General features: G+C 42.3%; 2 protein-coding genes across 15 annotated transcripts in view; one reads left to right on the top strand and one right to left on the bottom strand.

Annotated features, from left to right (window-relative positions):
• The window catches only part of NCOR1 (nuclear receptor corepressor 1), a 161,019-nt gene extending 158,145 nt beyond the window's left edge, over positions 1 to 2,874 (top strand). For 12 of the 13 annotated variants that reach the window (XM_040453104.1, XM_040453095.1, XM_040453101.1 and 9 more), the window contains 2 exons: positions 73 to 252; positions 1,745 to 2,874. In XM_040453104.1, coding sequence (XP_040309038.1) covers positions 73 to 252; positions 1,745 to 1,932 — 368 coding nt within the window. In that variant the 3' untranslated portion in view covers positions 1,933 to 2,874. The remainder of the gene's footprint in view (positions 1 to 72; positions 253 to 1,744) is intronic. The other variant, XM_040453103.1, reaches the window with a different exon arrangement.
• TTC19 (tetratricopeptide repeat domain 19) overlaps positions 1 to 21,761 on the bottom strand; it is a 41,912-nt gene that overhangs the window by 6,724 nt on the left and 13,427 nt on the right. The window contains exons 8-10 of one of the 2 annotated variants that reach the window (XM_040453108.1): positions 8,373 to 8,527; positions 6,756 to 6,918; positions 4,853 to 6,243 (exon numbers count right to left, since the gene is read on the bottom strand). In XM_040453108.1, coding sequence (XP_040309042.1) covers positions 6,110 to 6,243; positions 6,756 to 6,918; positions 8,373 to 8,527 — 452 coding nt within the window. In that variant the 3' untranslated portion in view covers positions 4,853 to 6,109. Of the gene's footprint in view, positions 1 to 4,852; positions 6,244 to 6,755; positions 6,919 to 8,372; positions 8,528 to 21,761 lie in introns of those variants that run through there. The other variant, XM_040453110.1, reaches the window with a different exon arrangement.

Here is a 21,761-nt window from a genome sequence, read left to right as displayed (position 1 = left end):
CAGCACTTGGGTAGGTTTTTAAGTTGAGAACATAATTACTACATGTCAAGAGTTAATTTATTTCACTTTTAGGAGGAGTTTGCAAACCAAAGCTGATCAGCAAGTCAAACAGCAGGAAATCTAAATCTCCCATCCCTGGGCAAGGCTTCTTAGGAACTGAAAGGCCCTCTTCCGTCTCCTCTGTACATTCAGAAGGGGATTACCACAGGCAGACACCAGGGTGGGCCTGGGAAGACAGGCCCTCCTCAACAGGTGAGGAACTTACTGCTAGAAAAGGAGTCGTAAAGTCCTTTTTTTATCAAAGCCTTGGCTAGTACTTCTAAAATCAAACTTTGGAAACCTCAGTTTCCATTATTGTATCAGTAGGATTCCACTTTCCAAAACAGACACTGAATGCATGGAATCTTAAAAATTTACAGAATGTAAGGTCTGATTACCATGAACAAAGGAAGAGCTATGAAAACATCTCCATTCCCCCCACTTCTGTATTGTGCTGGGAGCCAGCACCTGCTATTTGCAAAGCCACGAAGTCTGTGATTTCAGTTCTTCCGGGAACCACACCTGAGAGTGAAGGGCCGCTCCCAGGCTTCACCCTTAGCCTCTCTATAGACATTCTTAGAGAAGGTTCTTAGGGAAATATTAAGAAATCAAAATAAGAAATGGAGATAGTGTAAAAAGCCATCTCTATTGCAGGCTCACTTATATTTATATAAACTGATGAAAAACCGTGTTCTAGGGTATTTATGAATGTTTTCCTTTTTGTGCTTGCTTGCTCGTAAGCTTTCTTCTCAAATCTAATAACCACAATACTAGTTGTCTTGAAAGGGAACAGGCTTTGCTTTTTTTTGTTTAAATAAAACTGGGATTACCTGGTGTAGATTTAAGGGTTTCAGAGAATCGTGAGCCATCTTTTAGGAGTTAAATACATGTACGTCAGTGGAAAATGTCTGAAATGTGCTCTCCCCCTTATTTACATATAAATTTTCTATGGATATCGTCAGCATAACTGAAGGCCTTTGCTTCATAAAACTCACATCACATGCGAAGTGATTGTGCTCTAGTTTGACAACTTCTAAACCAGTGATTGTTTCCTCTCTTAGGGAAGGAATTTAATTTGTGAAATCCCTTGATAAAATGGCTATGTTTTCTGTCTTTAGAGTTTCTTAAGCTGTAAGAGGCTTTCTGGGGACAGTTGAGACCAATCTAGAAAGTGGCAGGAGGTAGCAGTGCTGTCGTTAGGTTCACATACCCTCTTCCAGATCTTGTACCTTTTAAATCTGCCCAGAGACCCAGCAGCTGACCTGCATCCTGCTGCCCTGTGACCTGCTGCAATTCCTTGTCCCCTCGTCCTCTGAGCACGTACTGCTGCATTTATCATTAAGAGTCCAGGAGTTCTTGGTGCAACCAGACTCTTCGAGCTTAATATGCAGTTTTACTTGGATTCTCCATGGAAACACCTGGTTCTAGAACTCACTGAAAGTTCAGCCCTGAGCTTCCACTTCCGGACTTAGCAACCCTAAGCTTGCACTTACTCGTGTCCTCCGTCCCTTCTAGATTCTCACCGATTGGTGCCTTACCATAGGCTACAGTCTACATGGTGAAACCCTGGCCCTTCTGTGTTTCATTCGGCTACCGGTGTCACAAGACCATTTCAATAGAATAATCGTGTCTCCCTCCACCCCGTGGAAGCTGTAGGGAACAGCAGCTGTGCTCATGACAGTGAAAACAGTTTTTCTTTTGTCAGGCTCGACTCAGTTTCCTTACAACCCTCTGACTATGCGGATGCTCAGCAGTACGCCACCGACCCCGATCGCGTGTGCCCCGTCCTCCGTGAACCAAGCGGCTCCTCACCAGCAGAGCAGGATCTGGGAGCGAGAGCCTGCCCCGCTGCTCTCTGCACAGTATGAGACGCTGTCGGATAGCGATGACTGAACCGCACCCAGAAGGGGTCTCGGTGGGGCCAGGGTGTGGGCCAGGGAGCTCTCGTTCTTGGCGGTTTCATTTTTAATGGCAGGTCAAAAGCCTTTCGTCCTAGGACTTGTGCCCAGAGACTTTTTAAGAGAGCCTGGACCGCAGATGAAGAAATGATGGAAATTTGGAGAGTCAAATGGGGGGGGGCGGGGAGGGCCGGGGGGGACTGCCTCCGACACGGGCAGTTCGGTGGATTATAATAATAGTGGAGGGTTGAAATGTAGAGTTTTTAAAAAGTGACAATTCTTGTTCTTACATCTGTTTGTAAAGAAAACCATAATGTCTTTAAATCACTCTTCTGTAAATAGATTACCTTTTTTGCAGTGTTTCCCCTTGCTGTAGTATCTGGTGTACTTATGTTCAAATCAGCGCATCAACTCGGGGGGGTAATTTTAAAACAAAAAAAAAACATCGCACCTATCTTTTTAACCCTTGCCTTCTCAACAACCTCATACAGCCCAGTTACATAATGTTGGCTGTCACGGGCATTGTACTTTTATCCAATTTTGTTTCCTCTAAATTCAGATTTCCAGCGATGTTTAAAATCTTGTGGAAATGTTTAGATTTTTAACACAGACCCTATATAAAATCTGTACATTACGTTTTTGGGTCAAAGGTAGGAGAAACAAAATTCTGCCATACTGTCAATTTCCAGTGCAGGCTTTAATTTTTTTTTTTTTTTTTTTTTTTTAATTAGTGGCACTGAAAAATATTACTGCATGGGTATGTTATAGTTCAGTTTTTAAAGTTTAAAAACAAAAGGCTTATTTGAGGCATACCTCACTGTTATGCACACTGGTAACTTAACCGTGGCCCTAAATATTCTTTTTCTCCTGCATTTGATGCAGCCCAACAGAGCTTTTGTTTCGAAATAAATTGGACTACCCTGTCCATAGCCACATAGATGATGTGTGATTTAAGGCTCTTGATGTCTCAGGTTTCAGAGGAGTGGGTTGCTCTGTATTATCGGTTGAGTTAGAAGGTAATGATCTGTACAGAATCTGACTCTTAGCTTTGCCTTGTGCTGTGTATCCCGAAGGCTCACTTCCCTTTCCCCATGTGCCAGTGCTTACTCTTACTCTCCCCGTGATTCCTCGTGGGCAAGAGTTTACTGGTGAATCTTTCACCGAATCTCAAGGAGCAAATAATTATGAAGGGGTCAGTTTCACCCTTAATAATTGCTTATTGAACTGTGAGATTATTTTATTTTACGACTTCATAGTGCTGCAGCATCCTTCAGCGGCACGTGGATACTGTTTTGGAAGGATGCCACTGAAGAGGAGAAAGGGGAGAGGCAGAGGTCTCTCGGGATGATACACGTGAGCACTTCATGGACTTCTAAGTAGATCTCAACTTTTTAACAAAAGTATGCAAGCCTCTACAGAAAGCAGGTGTATGGGAACCACTGACTGCCTCCTTTGTAACGAGATCCTCGCATCACCCTCAGCATTGGTGTCTGATCCCGATTTTAATAATGAGGACACAGGCTCAGTCCTTTGCCTACATGGTTAAGGCCTTCACTCTTGTTACTACTATTCTACTCTTGTCTTAGACCTGAAGTCCTCACAGTAAACTTGAGAGCAGGTTAGTGACCGTAACTAAATGTTCTAATTGACAGTTTTCTGCTGCTCGTAATGTCTGAGACTTTGTTAATAATCTACTGTGTCAGCTGACCCAAGAGATCATGATTATTTTTCCATGACCCTGAAGGTCTTGAGCTATTCCAAGTCAGCACAGTCTTTGAGAGTAGCCGGCTCAGAGCTTAGCTTGTTACTGGCACAGCTCTCCTTGAGGACCCGAGAGTGAGTGGTGCTCCCCCCTCGCCCCCTCCTCGCAGTGCGTATGTGTTTTCCTATGCCATCCGCCACCACCTGGAGTTCAGAACGGGAGAGAAGGTCCAGGACTGTTTCTTAGTTGAGAACAACGAGAGGACAGACCTCTCACGGGCTTACCTATGGAGCCAACCGTCTCGGAGGGAGGACGTCCACCTCGGCAGGACCGAAACGGCAGACAGCCCCGAGAGTGACAGAGGACTTGAAGTCGGCTGAAACCAAGGCATGACACTCTTTGCAGGCTGAGATTTCAGTGTTCCAAAGCTGCATCCTTCTGCATGATTTTTTTTTTTTTTTAGCACCCCAGGATCTAAATTAAAGTCTTCCCAATACTGTTCATAGCAGCATTCTGACAGCCAGATCTCCAGCGCATGTTTATCATGGGAAGTAACTTGGGTGTGCGGGTTCCAGTTTTTAAATATTTATGCCCTGAAAACGCTGGTGACAGTTCAAAAATTTCAACTATGCTCTTTTTAACAATTTACTTTTGAACTCAGACCAGTCGGCAAAGGGGTCGGCCTTCCTGCCCTGCTACCTTGTTTTACAACTGTGCAAATGAACTCTCATGGAGACACCCACAGGAAGAGACTGTCTCTCTGAAAACACCTATAGTTTTTCCAGCACCAGGACGGGACCGTAAGCGGAATCACTGTGGAGATTCAAAAATTCTTAAATAAAACCTGGAGTCACAATCCTTACTTTCAGTAACCCCTGCAATTGTGAAAAAGCAAAAACATTCTCCACGTAGGTGAGTAGTCCGCTAGTTGACGGTAATTTTTCAAAAATCACCAACCAATAAATTAAGACTGGGTCGCACTGAAACTCAATCTGATTTACATTCTAGTTTCTCATTAGACTCAATTAAAGGAGCTAGCTGGGTGGTAAGAGATGAGCTTAGAAAGCAGGAAGAAATTTACATCTGCAAAATAGAAAATTTGCGTCTTAGTCTAATCCTGGAGGATCTGGACCTCAGGATTTCTAGTATTTTGTTTTTCTTATTTAGTAAGTTATTTTTTATGAGAAACTCAAAGATTACGGAATACATACAATGTTGTTGTAGAGTCTCTAGTTTATTATGAAAGGATTCTTCCAATAGTATGTACACAGAAACAAAAATATCTGTTTACCATTCCCACTCACACCCCCCACCCCCCAAAGGCTTACCAACAATAACAGTGCTGCTTCATGGCACCTACAAAAATTGCCTTTGCCCTAGGCCAGGGGCTCTTTGCAACACTTCTGAGGTAAAAACCTCCATCTACCTATCTTGTATGTATATACTTGATACGCTATGAGGCAGTGTGATAAGGCTCTTCGAACACAGTAGTAGTCTATTCATTTAGGGTCATCGGACAAAATACATTCTCCCATGGCTACGAGACAATCTCATTCGTTTCCTACTTACAGATGAGGATACTGAGACCCAAACTCGAGAAGCCAGGACTGAGATCCAGATCAGTGATCCTTCCACTGTATAAGCAGAACATATGAGAACTACTGGGGAGATTTTACATATTACACTTGTTAAGGCCCGACCCTGAGACAGAAGGTTTGGGGGTGCAGCCTGGGCACGTGCAGAGGACTCTGTTCAGGGACCTAGGCTGCAAAGGAAGCGGAGTCCTCAAACAGCACTGACAAGTGTTCATATCCTTCCTTTTCCCCCCTCTTTCATAGTCCTATAGAACCAGATATGAAGACATACAGTTTACTTTGATTTATAATTAAACGGGTGTATTTTCAAGGGCCTACTTCCTACTTTAAAACTTCATGCTGGGCGCTGGCACAAACCACGACAATGCTTTTGCTCCATTATGCATTAGGTCCCACACTGAGCTTCATGAAATAGATAAGAAAAATAACTCACCATAATCCCCCTTTGCCATGAGACAGTTCTGTTCTTCCAGATATGGACAAAATCAAAAAGAAGGTATAGCAAATCAATGGATCAAAATCGTAGGATAGAGATGCCTGGCTGAATCACCACACCCACCCCGAAGGCCAACTGGCCCATCTCCATCTACAGGTACACTGAGACCAGCACGACAGCACCACACCATACGTTACGACGGAAAGCATCACTTGACATCTGTCCTTAGAGGTCAACATCAGCCAGGGGTGAAAGTCGTCTTTCCTTTAAAGAACAAAAGCGGCAGTGCGTACAACTTGTCCTTCACCACAGCTAACTGACGAGATGTGAATATCAAGGAGAAAGGGTTTAAGCCATTGATTTGGGTGCCACTGAGACTAGAATAACCACTGTTACTTAAAATTCCCTACAACAAAAAGGGATTTAGCGCTTCATAAAATTAAGTGAAAGGTCTACTTTTTCTTGACAGCTCAGCCAGCTCTTCCCTGATGTGCTGTATAGAAACCTCATCTCTTTTCAGCTCTGCTTGCTTCAGTGCTTCCTGGTAGATCTCTTTTGCTTGTGCATATCGTTCTAAAATAACCCAGAGAGAAGGGAGAATAAAGAGAAATGTAGGTTTTCAAAGTGATTCTGAAAGATTCTGAGAGCAAGCACTAGCGACAGTTCAGGTCTAACTTGCTGTGTGCTCATTAAGTGACAGGCTGGCCCTGCCTCCTTTCAGCCCCTGTGACACGCTGGCTCGCTCGGAGAGGCTGTGAGCCGACCTAGCTGTAGAGCGCCAGGGCAGCGAGGGCCAGGGGCCCTCCGGTGCCCTGGGGCCCCGACTCCATCAGCCGAACACGTGGCTGATGGAAATTTTCTTTAGCTCCATGTGTTCGACGGGCTAGTGCAGGACGACACAAGTTACATGAACTGAACCCAATGGTACTTCAACCAAACACACATCCTTTTTAGTACATTCAGCCAGCCTTTGAATCCCGGAGCTTCCTGACTGCCCCTCGCCCTCCCTACAACCGTCTCACAGCTGCAGAAATCCAGTGACCCCTTCCCTCAAGCAGGCCCGGCGGGCTTCCACTGCCCCCTACCTCTGTGCATCAGAATTGCAGCGAGATTACTGAGCAGCATGTGTAGCTCAGGATGTTCTATCTGTCTCGCCAGATCTGATGCCTTTTGCACATAAACACAGGCCTCATCAAAGCGGCCCTGTGCATCCAGGGTGGTAGCCAGGTCACTCATCAGCACGATGGTCTACACACAAGAGAAAAAACAGCCATTTTTTTAAAAAACAGCCACACGGATTTAACATTAATTTGGAGTCTGGTAAACTGTGGATATATGCTTAAGAGTTCACGTTTCCTAGCACGTTCCACAAACATGAAAGACATCAGCCTTTAACAAACTGATATATATGCGTATATATATATATATATATATATATGTGTATATGTATATATATATATATATATATATATATATATAACAAACACGTATATCATTCACATTGTATGGGGGACGGCATCAGTTTGGCTCTCTGGAAAACAATACAAATCTACCAAGTAGGGAACAGGATATGACTTATTAATCTAATCATCAAACTAGAAGTACCAAGAAAAAATACTAAATGGCAAGATGAAGCTGTAACGATCTCCTGGTTCGGTAATCCTGAGAAGCCAGCCTCCAGGGCTTTATTTAACGTCATCCCTACTGGTGACTCTGAGACTCATCGAGAAGAACCACATATATTACTGATTTAGGAAGATTCCCACTAAGAGTTTTTAAAATTTTGGTACTAAGAGAAGCAGACCCTACCCCCTCCCCTCAGTTCTAGCACTTGGTGGTTTGAATTCCAAGTTTGTCTTCTTATTCCTCAATAATATTCCATTAAAGGGACTCTAACCTAAATCCCTTTCCTGAAGAGAGTTCACAGCCCAACAAGTTGCCCTGCCCATCGACCTGAACCTTGGGACGTGTTCAGTCCAGTTAAAATGCCTGTGTCCTGTGCTGGGGGTACCAAGCATTCTGACAAGTGGTCCAGTTCTTCCTTCTAAGAATTTAATGTGAGAGACGAGAAAGACCAAAGTTCAACGTGTTCACTGTTCTAACAGCGCTGCACGGTTTGGTTTAATTCTATGTCTGTGGTTTTTACTTTGTAATGTAGTCCCTTTCTCCTTTCTGCCCCCCTCCCCCAACTTCCCCTGGCATTTTACCTATGCGGTGAGGGAGACAAGAATCTTCATGCATTAACCTGTTCCTCTTAATGATTCTTACTAATGTTCCTTATTACAAAATACTGTGCCATGTACCCTCAAGGCCTGGAAGCTCATGGGTGCCTGGTTAGACCCACCTTTTATAAAGGCTGCTCTGCTGGGTGAACCAAAATGCAGGCAGAATGCTCTGGAGAACCGATTAGAGGTCTCAGATCCTTTGTTTTGTTTCGTTTTGGTTTGTTTGAAGTAATCCCTACACCCAATGTGGGACTCAAACTCTCGACCTCAAGATGAAGAGCGGCGTGCACTACTGACTGAGCTGGCCAGGTGTCCCTCACCCCCTTTAGGAAACAAGCAGTTGGGGGCAGGCAGAGGAGGGAATACCTAGCACCTAGCAGCATCTGCTGCTGATCTGCTCCCAACGAGGGTGGCATTTCACACCCGGAAATTCTAAACCTTTGTTTTACAGTTCCCCTCTCTGTTTTCCTCCCTTACCTGTGGGTGTCTTTCTCCTAGTATTTCTTCAGAAATCTGCAAAGCTTTTTCATACATCCTCTGTGCCTGTGCCGGCTGCTTGGAGAACAGAAGGTAGCGGGCATAGGTGTCTAAGCACATGCCAAGGAGGAGGTGGGTGTTGGCTTTCTCTTCCACTAAGAAGGAAATAAGAGCATTGCTAGCATAGAACGACAACATAGAAAGTGAGGCAGAGAACTGGCCGAGCTTCCTTAACACTTTGCTTGTTATCAAGGCCCACAAATATTTTCACAGTACCGGACCCCCTGAATGTTACACAAAGGTGACAATTTAGGTGGATTCTCATCTAAACTGGTCCCTAGACCCAATTTCAATGTGTGCAGGAAGGCGGGGAGGTCCCCCCACACCAAGAAGCAATTCTTAGACACCGGCAGGTGTGCAAGAATTCACTCATTTGTGTGTGCAGAGATAGCATCAGACTCCACAAGGGTTCAGTCCTCCTAGACTGCAGCCCCTTCCTCCGTCAGACACCAGTCATAGCCCTGTGCCTCTGACCTCCAGCTAGCGATGGGAGTGACCGCCATGACCCCCTCTAAGGACACCAACTGCAATTGCGGGTTGTGACCTGTGCTTCTCAACAGCTGGCTGTAAATCTGAGGGTCCTAAGAAACCCCTCCTTCGGTTACATTAATTTGCTAGAGCAGCCCACAGAACTCGGAAAAACATTTTACTTGCTAAATTACTGTTTATCATAAAAGGCTAGCACTCAGGAACAGCCAGATGGAAGGGATGCACAGCGCAAGGGATGTGGGAAGGGGCGGAGCTTATATGCCCCCTCCCAAAGCACCAACAGTCCTCATGCCTCCACGTGATCTTCAGCCCAGAATCTCTGTGAGCTCGGCCTTCTGGGTTTTTATGGACGCTCTATTACATAGATATGACTGACTGAATCGTTGGCCATTGGCCACGGATTAAATTTACAGCCCCTCCCCCCTTCCACCAAGGTCAGGGATTGGGACTGAACTTCCAACCCTCTACCTTCACAACCACCTTTAGGTGTGTCCATTCACATAACAAAAGACACCTTTATCATTCTCAACACTTAAGAAATTCCAAGGGTTTGGGGAACTCTGGACAAACACCAAATAAAGATGTGAAATATATTTTGGTCATGTGAATGAACAATTATATCTTAAAATCACAATACCACAATATCCATTTAAATGACGAACTTTGCCCCACATTTCAAGTAAGACCTTAAGTCCACATATCAAAGCATGGAGTATTATTTTTAGGTTGAAATTGTATTTAGTAGAAACAGGTAAAGATCAATTCCAAGAATGAGTTAACAAAGTACAGGGCAAATGAAAGAGTTTTCAGGTGCAAAAGTGGCAATGCAGTTAGGAACAGAAAACACTCAGAATCCCGAACTAGAAAGTCACAAGCCAAATTGAAAGAACAGTTCATCCACTTTTTGAAGAATAATAAAGGCTGCAATGATTATCAACTCTTGACAAATTACAGTACTGACTACACACTGTCTGAAAACAAACCGACTTCAAACATCTAATGCCACATGAACTGGAGAACACGGATCTCAAGAACAGGAACTTGCACGAGACCCAGAAAAGAGGATACAAATAATAGAGATGGTAATGATAAGGAAATTCTGCAAACAGCTCTGCTAAAAGTAAATGTTCACAGAAAGGGCTTAAAGAGAGAGTTTACCTCCGATAAACGTATGTAACCGAACCATTACACACTCAGCTGACGGTGGTCAACTGGGTTTATTCACCAGCAAATTCACGTGAAACCCCTTTCCTTCCCTATTGTCAAACTTGCAAAAAACTTACAAATGGCATACAGAGTGTGAAGACGACGATGTAACCAAAGAGCGGGATGACCAATTATTGAAGAGAGAGTTTAAATAGGACAAAGTAGCTGGGGTGGATGAGAATAGCTGTTGACACACTATCAGAGGGTAAAAGTTAAGAAACGATGCAAAGCAGAAATCCGAAGTTACTTACTTTGACTTAATTATATGCAAAAGGTATATAATCATGTTAAAATCAAACTCGAAGTACTTTTATTTTTTTTTTTAATTTTTTTTTTTCAACGTTTATTTATTTTTGGGACAGAGACAGAGCATGAACGGGGGAGGGGCAGAGAGAGGGAGACACAGAATCGGAAACAGGCTCCAGGCTCCGAGCCATCAGCCCAGAGCCTGACGCGGGGCTCGAACTCACGGACCGCGAGATCGTGACCTGGCTGAAGTCGGACGCTTAACCGACTGCGCCACCCAGGCGCCCCAAACTTGAAGTACTTTTAAATAGGTCGCCTTACAAATATATTTTTAAAAACATTAAATGAAAGTTATTTTCCTAAATATCAAAGTATACGTAAATTTGTGGATAAATAAAACCAATATAAAAACGCAAACAGAAAATGTGCAGAGCCCGTATTTCTCCATTGGAAGGAATTACTGAAACAAAGTATCTAACTATGAGCACTCTTAAAAACGCTGAGTAAAACCTTATACAACCAAGCGGCAGTTTGACATCAACGGTTCTGTGAGATAAAATGAGAAAAGGTAGTTAAAAATGAGAATAATGAGACAAATCTCTGTGTTCTATCCAAGTACAAAGGTCCAAGACAAGAAATTTTTAACAGAAGATTCAGAACTAAAATACATGTTCTTTGAGAATATTTAAACACAGAAAATGTTTACCATATACCAAAAATATCACAAAACAATGTGTAATTATTCCAATTCTAGAAATCCTATGCGTGAAAAATGACTACTGACTCATATTTCTGGGATTTCTATTCTCTTTAACTAGAATGGAAGAAAACATAGTAAAGCATTTTCGAAATAATGAGATAAAATTGTAGCTATAATAATTTCTCACTGTTAAGAAAACACGCATTCGAATTCATATCGCACACTATGATATGAAAAATGAAAATATTTTTTGGAGAATCTACTTCTCTAAAAACAAGACTAAGAGAAATAAAAGGCTCCATAATAAAACCTGTAGCATTACAGCCAAATAAAGAGAAATCATCATGGCTTTAATAATGTACAAAAAAGAAGAGCACCTGGATGGCTCAACTGGTAAAGCAGCTGGCTTCGGCTCAGGTCATATCTCACGGTTTGGAAGTTCGAGCCCCACAGCGTGCTCTCTGCTGTCAGCATGGAGCCTGCTTTGGATCCTCTGTGCCCCTCTCTTCCCTCCCCCGCTTGTGCTTGCTCTCTCTCTCTCAAAAATAAACAAGCATTTAAAAAAATCACGTACAAAAAAAAGAGTTTCTTTTCTAAGCAGTAACAATATAGTTTCTGGGGACAACTGGGAGGCTCAGTCATTTAGCCATCCGACTCTTGATCTCAGCTCAGGTCATGATCTCACAGTTATGAGATGGAGCCCCATGTTGGGCTTTGTGCTTGGCAGCGAGGAGCCTGCTTGGGATTCTCTCTCTCCTCTCTCTCTCTCTCCCCACTCATGCTCATGTGCACACTTTCAAAATAAACTTAAAAAATAATTTCTTGAAATATTAGTATAAAAACTGCTAGAAATTAGACAAGAACAAATCAGCCAATAATAGCTGAGAAATACACTGGGAATCTGAGAGGCAGGTCATACTTATTTCCTCAAATTTAAATAATTCTTTTTCTCAGATTATTTCTAACCAGACAAAAAGACAAGCTACTTCAAATCAGTCCATGAAACAAGTAAGATCCATCACAGAAATTTTTACTCAAAATATTAGCAAATGGCATTGTCAGCTGCACTAAGAAAACAACCAAGTAGCATTTATTCAGGGAAGGAGAATGGATCAGCATACTTAATGTATCAATATATCAAATCAGATGTGCATAAAAGCAGACTACAAAGCAATTCGATAAGATAGTGGTTCCAACAGAGGCTTTTGATTCCAGGAATAATGACTAATGATCTGAAAACCCTTTTGCTTCAAAAACGAGATAAAGGATATCCTTTTACATGCACAGCTGAGCTCCCAAAAGAAGGAAATCCCAAGGGTCAAACAAGAAGAGTAAACTAAAATCCAGAGTAGAAAGTATGGGACTTAACAACACAAAAGCCCAGTTTCTGTAGGTTTTGTGGAGCAGCCTGAGTGTCTCTGTAATCCAGAATTGAGTTCTTGGGGCGCCTGGATGGCTCGGTTGACTGAGCGTCTGAATCTGGATTTCAGCTCAGGTCATGATCTCAGTTTATTTTGGAGCCCTACATTGGGATCTGTGCTGAGATTGCGGAACCTGCTTAGGATGCTCTCCCTCTCTGTCCCTACCCCACTTGTGTGCTCTCTCTCAAAAACCAAAAAACAAACTTAAAAAAAAAAAAAACAAAAAAAACGGGTGTCTGGGTGGCTCAGTCGGTTGAGTGTCTGACTTCGGCTCAGGTCATGATCTCACGGTTCCTGAGTCTGAACCCCACAACCCCACATCACATCAGTCTCGCTGTTGTCAGTGTGGAGCACACTTCGGATCCTCTGTCTTCCTCACTCTCTCTGCCCCTCCCCCCCACTTGTGCACTTTCAAAAATAAACATTTTAAAAATAAATAAAAATATTAAAAAAATAATAAAGGAATTGAGTTCTTCAGCTTTTGCAAATCAGAGAATTACATCTGAAGCCCCTTGCATAAAACCAGAATGACCCTTGTCGTAGGTTTTGTATGCCCCCCTCCCCCACACCCTCTCCCTACCAGGGACCACGAGGAAACTTGCATGGCCCAGCCTAGGATCTAGATGGAAAAAGGACTACCACAGAAATCTCCAATCATAGGCCTGTGCCACATGGAGCTTGGTGTCTACATTTATCTATTCATTTAGGCCTGGACCTGAGCGCCTGAAATAAAATCATTCTCATCTTATAGCTAAAACCCTGCTGAACATGAATTTATAATCCAAATGTAGTAAGCATGAAAATCCACCATAACTGAGATTCGGCACACAACAACAAAGGAGGCCTCACCCTCAATAATTTTAGATAATCAACAAATCCAACGACATAAACTAAGTGGGTTTAAAATAATTACTTATATGTCCAGTATGATCCTCCTCAGAGCCCTGAACTTGTGTCTATACTTTTCTTCCTTCAGAGACTGCCACTTGGCTTATTCCCTCCCATTCTTCAGGTTTCTTATCAATCAGACCTTTCCCAACCCTACGCAACAGCATACAGCCCCAACACATTCCCTGGACACACATTCCCTCACATACACATCTATGGAGCTCTCAATCGTCTTTGGATACATCAACCATTTACTGGATAGTGTTTTGTTTTGTTTTAGAGAGAGAGCATGAGTGCGGAAGAGAGGCAGGGGGAGAGAGAGGCCAAGCTGGCTTCACACTCAGCACAGAGCCCGATACAGGGCTCGATCCCACAACCCTGGGATCATGACCTGAGCTGAAATCAAGAGTTGGATGTTCAACCATCTGAGCCACCCAGGCGCCCGTACTGGACAGTGTTTATGATGGTGTTTTTCCTCCACTAGAAATCAAGCTCCAGGAGGCAGCAACTTTCTTTTATTTATAGCTGCCTCTCAGTGCCTAGTAATGTGTCTGGCACATAATAGGTATTCAATAAATAATTTTTTGGATGACTGCCTGAGTGATCAAATAAAAAAAGAATTAAATACATAAAGGTACTGAACTAAAGATGGAAAAGACATAATGAAACTAAAAATTACAGAATTCAATGACACTGGCGCTCCAGGAATCTATGAAATGTCAACATAGAGACATCATCACAGATCAGTGAAAAAGGGGTGATCAATAGTTCTGAGCTACAAGCCTACCCATGAAGGAAGGAAAAACTCCATCACTACTTCACATCATATTAAAAAGTCTACATGAAGACTAAATGTAAAAGAGCCAAATATTCAGAAGAGACTGTCTTTCTGACCTTAAAAGAAGTATTTTATTAAGCAAGACACAAAAGACACAAATTATAAAGGAAATCTCAAAAGAGTCTATTACATTCAAATTTTAATCTCTGAGTGTGAAATATCCTCAAGTGAAAAGACAGGGACACAAAAAGATATGTAGCCTACAAAATATAAATTTGAGTATTTTGCTCAAATACATAAAGAACTCTTATGATCATTAAGAAAAAGACAACCCTTCAAAAAAAATAAGCAAAGGATATAAAGAGACAATTTTCAGGGCAGGAAATCAAACCACATTGGTAAGCAATTTAATTCCACTCTTAGGTACGAACCCTAGGGAGTATCTGACAGGCAGGCACAGAGACACAGGTCCCAGAATGGTCAAAGAGGTATTATTTTCCATAGTAAAACATGAAGAAGCTTCATGACCACCTACTGAGAACCACAGTATGTTCCTCCAGTGGGATACTAGACCACAGTGCAGGGAATGAACCAATCAGGGCTATCTCTAGCCTGTATCACTCCTTACCCCTCACCCTCTGCCACAATGGGCCAATTAGAGGGAGTCACCCCTTCTAGACAGATGCAACCCCAGCAGACATGGGCTTTGACAAGTAAACAGGCCTTTGTGACAGGAAAACTGATGCTGTCGTATCAACATCGATAAATCTCAATGTTGTGTGAAAAACTGCAGAAACAAGTGTTCAGTATGATACCATTCATATAAAGTTTAAAAACACACTAGCCCCACTATATACTGTTCACTGATACGTGCAAGTGTAATAAACAGGCCTAAGAATGATAAAGATCAAAACTGAATTCAGAATAGTACCTATACCAGTAAGAGTCCACCGGGGTTTAAAATTAGAAAAAAGAATTCTGAAGCACACATGGTAAAGTACTTAGACTTGACAAAGCTAAGGGGAAGGTATACAGGCATTTGTTAAAGTTGCTACACTTCATTTTTGCTTGAAACCTTTAAAAAATTTTTAGAAGACAGGCACAGAACTTTTCTGAATAGTAAGACAGTAATATGGAACATACACTGGAGAAATTCCCAAAATACAGATAAGAAAACTGAGGTAGAGGGAAAACATAAAGGATAGAGAAGAGACAGGCTAGTATATCGGTAAATCACATGCCTGAATAAAGGACCAGACCAAGCAGAATTAAAGCAGGAGTCAAAGATGTACTAGCAGCTCAAGAGAGTAGAATCTTAGAAATGAAGGTTCATTACAGACTAGGTAGTGTTCAGAAAGGGACTAAGCCCCCTAACCTTATGCTAATAAAACTTCCAACTCCTACAAAGCAATCAGGCAGGAAAAAACAGGCTATCTCCAAAAGCCGGCAAAGCAGTTGGCTGCAGAATTATCTGCAATAAATCTCAGTAAGTCAAAATTCCAGACTGTCGAGAAAAAACAAGTGGGGAAAAGGAAAGACAAAAGAATGTTAAATTGTACTCATTTCATCTTTTTTTTTTTTTTCAACGTTTATTTATTTTTGGGACAGAGAGAGACAGAGCATGAACGGGGGAGGGGCAGAGAGAGAGAGGGAGACACAGAATCGGAAACAGGCCACAGGCTCCGAGCCGTCAGCCCAGAGCCCGACGCGGGGCTCGAACTCGCGGACCGCGAGATCGTGACCTGGCTGAAGTCGGACGCTTAACCGACTGCGCCACCCAGGCGCCCCATACTCATCTCATCTTATAGGAGAAACTGAAAACGATTTTCTTCCTGAGCCAAATAGGTCTTATAAAATTTTTAGGTTACCCCTAATAGAACTGATTCCTATGAAAACCCTGAACCTGAAAACTCTACGTATGCCTTCCTTCCAAACCGTGAGTGGAAGCTGAGTGAGGAAAAGACCCCTCTAAGAGGGACCTGAGACCAAAAGAAGTAACAAAACGGAAAGCATTTTTTAAAATGCAAAAATTAAACAAGTATCACTCTCAATACTAATTTTATATACGCTTTGAGATTCTGTATCATAAGACAATGACATTCAGATTAGGCTTAAAAAAATCCAAACACAGTCTTCTACAAAAGACACACTAAAAACAAAACGACTTAGAGAAAGTTTAAGAGTAAGATATAGCCAAAACGTAGAAGTAAAATTTATGACAATATCTTAGGTAGGACAAAAAAAAAAAAAGAATCATTTTTCAGATGAAGGGATCACTCACAATGAAGATACATACCTAGAACTGCTTAAACAGGAATAAAAACACGTATGAAGAAAAAAACCAGAAAGCCAAATCAACAAGGATACAGGACTTGAACAATACTATACGCCAACTAGATCTACCCAACATGCACAGAACATTCTACCCTACAATAAAGGAATGCGCATTCTTCTCAAATGTACATACAACAGTCTCCAGGACAACCATAAAGTGGGCCATTAAAACTAGTTTCAATAAATTAAAAGGACTGAAATCATACAAAGCATGTTCTCTGACCACAATGGGATCAACTTAATCAACAACAGAGGGAAATCGCGGAAATAAATGTATGAAAATTAATCCACACGCTCCAAAATACCCAACGGATCAAAGAAGAAATCACAAAAATTAGAAAATACCTTGAGATAAAGGAAAATGAAAACACAACACACCAAAATTTATGGGACGCAGCTAAAGCAGTAGAGGAAAATTTATAGTTGTAAACACCTATACTGTATTAATTAGAAAAGAAAGCTTTAAATCAACAACCTAATCTTTCACCTAAGAAACTAGAAAAGGAACAAAATAAACCCAACCCAAGCAGGAGAGATAAACCAAGGAGAAACCAACAGTCAGGAAGGTCCTACATAAATTGGGAGTGGTAAACACAATACGGAGGAGCCAAACTATTTAATAAGTACATCACAGTCCAGCAAACTCTTCCACAGTAAGTACTTAATGAGTGCTAGCCACCCTAATTCCCCTAACAACTCTACACGGTAGACATAGGTTCTACTGCTATTCCTGTTTTACTGATGAGGATCCCAGAGGAGAGAAGTCACATAACCTGTCTGCAGGTACACTGTGAAGAAGCAGGAGAGCCAGAATTCAAACTCAGGCTCCAGACTTTGAACATTCATGACAACAAATACACGACCAAAATGACTTCCACTTTCCCAAAGTGTTTTATCTAAACTATGAAAATGAATGAAACATTCAGGTTGAGGAGAGGAAGAGAAAGGAACAGTGTAAAACCTCTTGAAGACAGAAAATAAATCCATGAAATTAAGAATTAGGGAAGGAAGGGGCGCCTGGGTGGCTCAGTCGGTTAAGGGTCCGACTTCGGCTCAGATCATGATCCCGTGGTCCGTGAGTTCGAGCCTCCCCATCGGGCTCTGTGCTGACAGTTCAGAGCCTGGAGCCAGTTTCGGATTCTGTGTCTCCCTCTCTCTCTGACCCTCCCCCGTTCATGCTCTGTCTCTGTCTCAAAAGTAAATAAACGTTTAAAAAAAAAAAAAAGAATTAGGAAAGGAATATGATCTCATAACAGAATACTGTCATTTGTGCTTTAAAAATATAACTCCATAAGGGTGCCTGGGTGGCTCAGTCAGTTAGGTGGCCGACTTCGGCTCAGGTCATGATCTCAGTTTCTGAATTCAAGCCCCGCATCAGGCTCTGCTTAGGATTCTGTGTCTCCCTCCCTCTCTGACCCTCCCCCACTTGCACTCTGTGTGTGTGTGTGTGTGTGTGTGTGTGTGTGTGTGTGTGTCTGTCTCTCAAAAATAAACATTAAAAAAAATTTTTTTAATATAATTCCATAAAGTTCCTTCTAGGAAAATATAGGCCTCCAAACTTCTTTCACCCATGCATTCAAGATACTGAAGTGAATTATTTATTTATTTTAAAAAAGTTCCACACCGAACGTGGGGCTTAACTCTCCACCCTGAGATCAAGAGTCACATGCTCTGCCAACTGAGCCAGCCAGGAATCCCCATTCAAGATGTTTTTTAAAAATTTTTTAATGCTTAGTTGTTTTTGAGAGAGAGAGACAGACTGCAAGTAGGGAAGGGGCAGAGAGAGAGGGAGACACAGAACTAGAAGTAGGCTCCAGGCTACGAGCTGTCAGCACAGAGTCCAACATAGGGCTTGAACTCACAAACCGTGAAATCATGATCTGAGCGAAAGTCGGAAGCTCAACCAACTGAGCCACCCAGGAGCCCCTCAAGATATTTATTAACATCATGTTATTGCCACTGACCTAGACACTGAAATCAAATCAAGAAAACGGAAGAAATTTAAATGTATGAGTAATCAAAGAAAGAACAACAAGACGCCAGAGAAACCCCTCTAAAGTAGATCTGGCCCATATGGTTTCCCGGATCCTACCAGGAATAGATCACTCCCATGTGATATCCCATACCTATTCCAGAATGGCAAATAGAGAAAGCATACCAACTCATTTTACCACATTAATAAAATCCTGTGATGACAAGCACAAGAAATATACTATGGATTTCACATAAGAAAATATATGTAAAGTTCTAAATAAAATATCAGCATTAAATATTATCCTGAAAGTACACTTAACAACCAATTAGTAGCAAGTCTGGTTTGCTCTAGATATATATAAATAAATCTATTTATAATTTGGCACCAAATTAAATATAAAACAAAGTTGTCCAACACCACTATTATTTAATGTTGTTCTGCGGTCATAATCAATGAACTAAATTTAAGAATGGTGGGGAGGAGGTGCCTGGGTGGTGCAGCGGGTTGAGGGTCCGACTCTTGGTTTCAGCTAAGGTCGTGATCTCACAGTTCGTGGGTTCAAGCCCCACATTGGGCTCTACGCTGATGGCACGGAGCCTGCTTCAGATTCCATCTCTCCTTGTCTCTGCCCCTCCCTCACTTGTGCTCTCTCGGTCTCTCACTCAAAAATAAATAAACTTAAAAAAAAAAAGATTAAGAAGGATGGGGAGAAACACAGAAGTAGATCTAAAAGGAAACACCATGATTTCTTAAATGTAAAATTATACATCCAGAAATAGTATCAACTGAAAAGCAAATGGTGTAGTAAAGTGTCCACTGGAAAACAAATGAAACAAAATACCTGTCACATCTACATGAAAAAACCTGTAAGAGTCATGCCAGGGTCCTAAATGGAAAGACTCCATACAGGCATGCCTCACTGTATCACACTTCACTTGACTGCACTTTGCAGATGGTGCGTTTTTTACAAATTGAAGGTTTGTGGCAACCCTGCATGGACCAAATGTATCGGTGCCATTATTCCAACAGTTTCGTGTTGCTGTGTCACATTTTGGTAATTCTCACAATATTTCAAACTTTTTCACTATTATTGTATTTGTCATGGTGATTGCTGATCAGTGATCTTTGATGTCACCCTTGTATGTAATTATTTGGGGGGGCACACAAACTGCATCCATCCAAGACGGTGCATACCAGATGGTGAGTTTAGTTTCTGACTGACCACCTACTGGCTGTTCCCCCATCTCTCTGCCTCTCCTGGGGCCTCCCTATTCCCTGGGACACAACAATATTGAAATCAGGCCAGTTAATAACCCTACAATGGCCCCTAAGTGTTCAAATGAAAGGAAGAGTCACATGTCCCTCATTTAAAATCAAAACCTGTAAAAGATTCAGCATCTCAGAAGCTGAGACAGGCTGAAAGCATGGCCTCTTGGGCCAAACAGCGGTGTTGTAAATGCAAAGGAAAAGTTCCTGAAGGAAAGGAGAAAGGAAAAGTGCTAGTCCGGGGAACACACGAATGGCAAGAAAGTGAAACAGCCTTATTGCTGATGTGGAGAAAGGCTTAGTGGCCTGGACAGAAGGTCAAACCAGCCCCAACGTTCCCTGAAGCCAAAGCCTAATCCAGAGCAAGGCCCTAATGCTCTTCAGTTCTGTGAAGGCTGAGAGGTGGGGAAGTGCGGAAGGAAAGTCTGACACTAGCAGGGGTTGGTTCGGGAGGTTTAAGCAAAGAAGCCTCTCCATAACATAAATGTGCAAGGTGAAGCAGCAAGTGCTGATGTAGAAGCTGCAGAAAGTTATCCAGAAGATTCTAGATCTTAAGATAATTAATACATGGGGTGCCTGGATGGCTCAGCCGGTCAAGCATCGTATCAGCTCAGGTGGTGATCTCTCAGTCATGAGATCAAGCCCCAAGTTGGGCTCCGTGCTCAGAATCCCTGCTGAGATTCTCTCTCCTTCTCTCTGCCCGTCCCCTGCTCATGCACTTGCACACGCTCTCTCTCAAAATAAATAAATAAATAAATAAATAAATAAAAAAGATAACTAATACACTATACCAAATAACAGGTTTTCAGTGTAAATTAAACAGCTTTCTAATGGAAGAAGATGCCACCTAGGACTTTCATAGCTAATGAGGAGAAGCCAATGTTTGGCTTCAAAGCTTCAAAGGACAGTTGACTCACCTGCTAGGGGCTAATGCAGCTGGTGATTTTATGTCGAAGCCAATGCTCATTTGCCACTCCCAAACTCCTAGGGCCCTTAAGAATTATGCTAAATCTACTCTGCATGTGCCCTAACAATGGAACAACAAAGCCTGGATAAAAGCACATCTGTTTACAACATGATTTACTGGATATTTTAAGCTCACTGTTGAGACCTACTGCTCAGAAAAAGAAAAGTTTCTTTTCAAAGTATTCTGCTCACTGACAGTGCACCTGGTCACCCAAGAGCTCTGATGGAGACGTACAGGGAGATTAATGTTGTTTTCATGCCTGCCAACACAACCTCCATTCTGCAGACCATGGATCAAGGAGTAATTTTGACTTTCAAATTGGGCAAAGTAAATTGAAAACCTTTCAGAAAGGATTCACCATTCTAGGTGGCATCAAGAACATTTGTGATTCATGGGAAGAGGTCCAATAATCAATATTAACAGGAGTTTGGAAGAAGCTGATTCCAACTCTATAGATGACTTTGAGGGGTTCAAGACTCCAGTGGAGGCAGACAGGGTGGAAACAGCAGGACAGCTAGAGTCAGAAGTGGAGCTTGAACACATGACTGAATGGCTGCAATCTCGGGATGAATCCTGAACGGATGAGGAGTTTCTTCTTATGGATGAGCAAAGGAAGTGGTTTCCTGAGATAAGATCTACTTCTGGTGAAGATGTCGTGAAGATTGTTGAAATGACAAAAAGGGTTTAGAATATTACATGAACTCGGTTGATAAAGCAGCAGCAGGGTTTGAGAGGATTGACTCCAATTTCGAAAGAAGTTCTACTGAGGGTCAAATGCTATCAAACAGCATCATATGCTACAGAGAAATCATTCATTAAAGAATCAATCAATCAATGTGGCACACTTCATTGTTGTCTGCTTTCAAGAAATTGCCACGGGCATGTGGGTGGCTCAGTCGGTTAAGCATCTAACTTCAGCTCAGGCTCAGATCATGATTTCCCAGTCCGTGGGTTCAAGCCCTGTGTTGGGCTCTGTGCTGACAGCTCAAGAGCCTGGAGCCTGCTTCTGATTCTGTGTGTCCCTCTCTCTCTCTCTGCCCCTTCCCTGCTCACACTGTT

Source organism: Herpailurus yagouaroundi, unplaced genomic scaffold, assembly GCF_014898765.1.
Source record: "Herpailurus yagouaroundi ecotype Mexico unplaced genomic scaffold, PumYag 208, whole genome shotgun sequence".
Taxonomy (NCBI): domain Eukaryota; kingdom Metazoa; phylum Chordata; class Mammalia; order Carnivora; family Felidae; genus Herpailurus; species Herpailurus yagouaroundi.
This window is presented reverse-complemented; position numbering and strand designations above follow the sequence as displayed.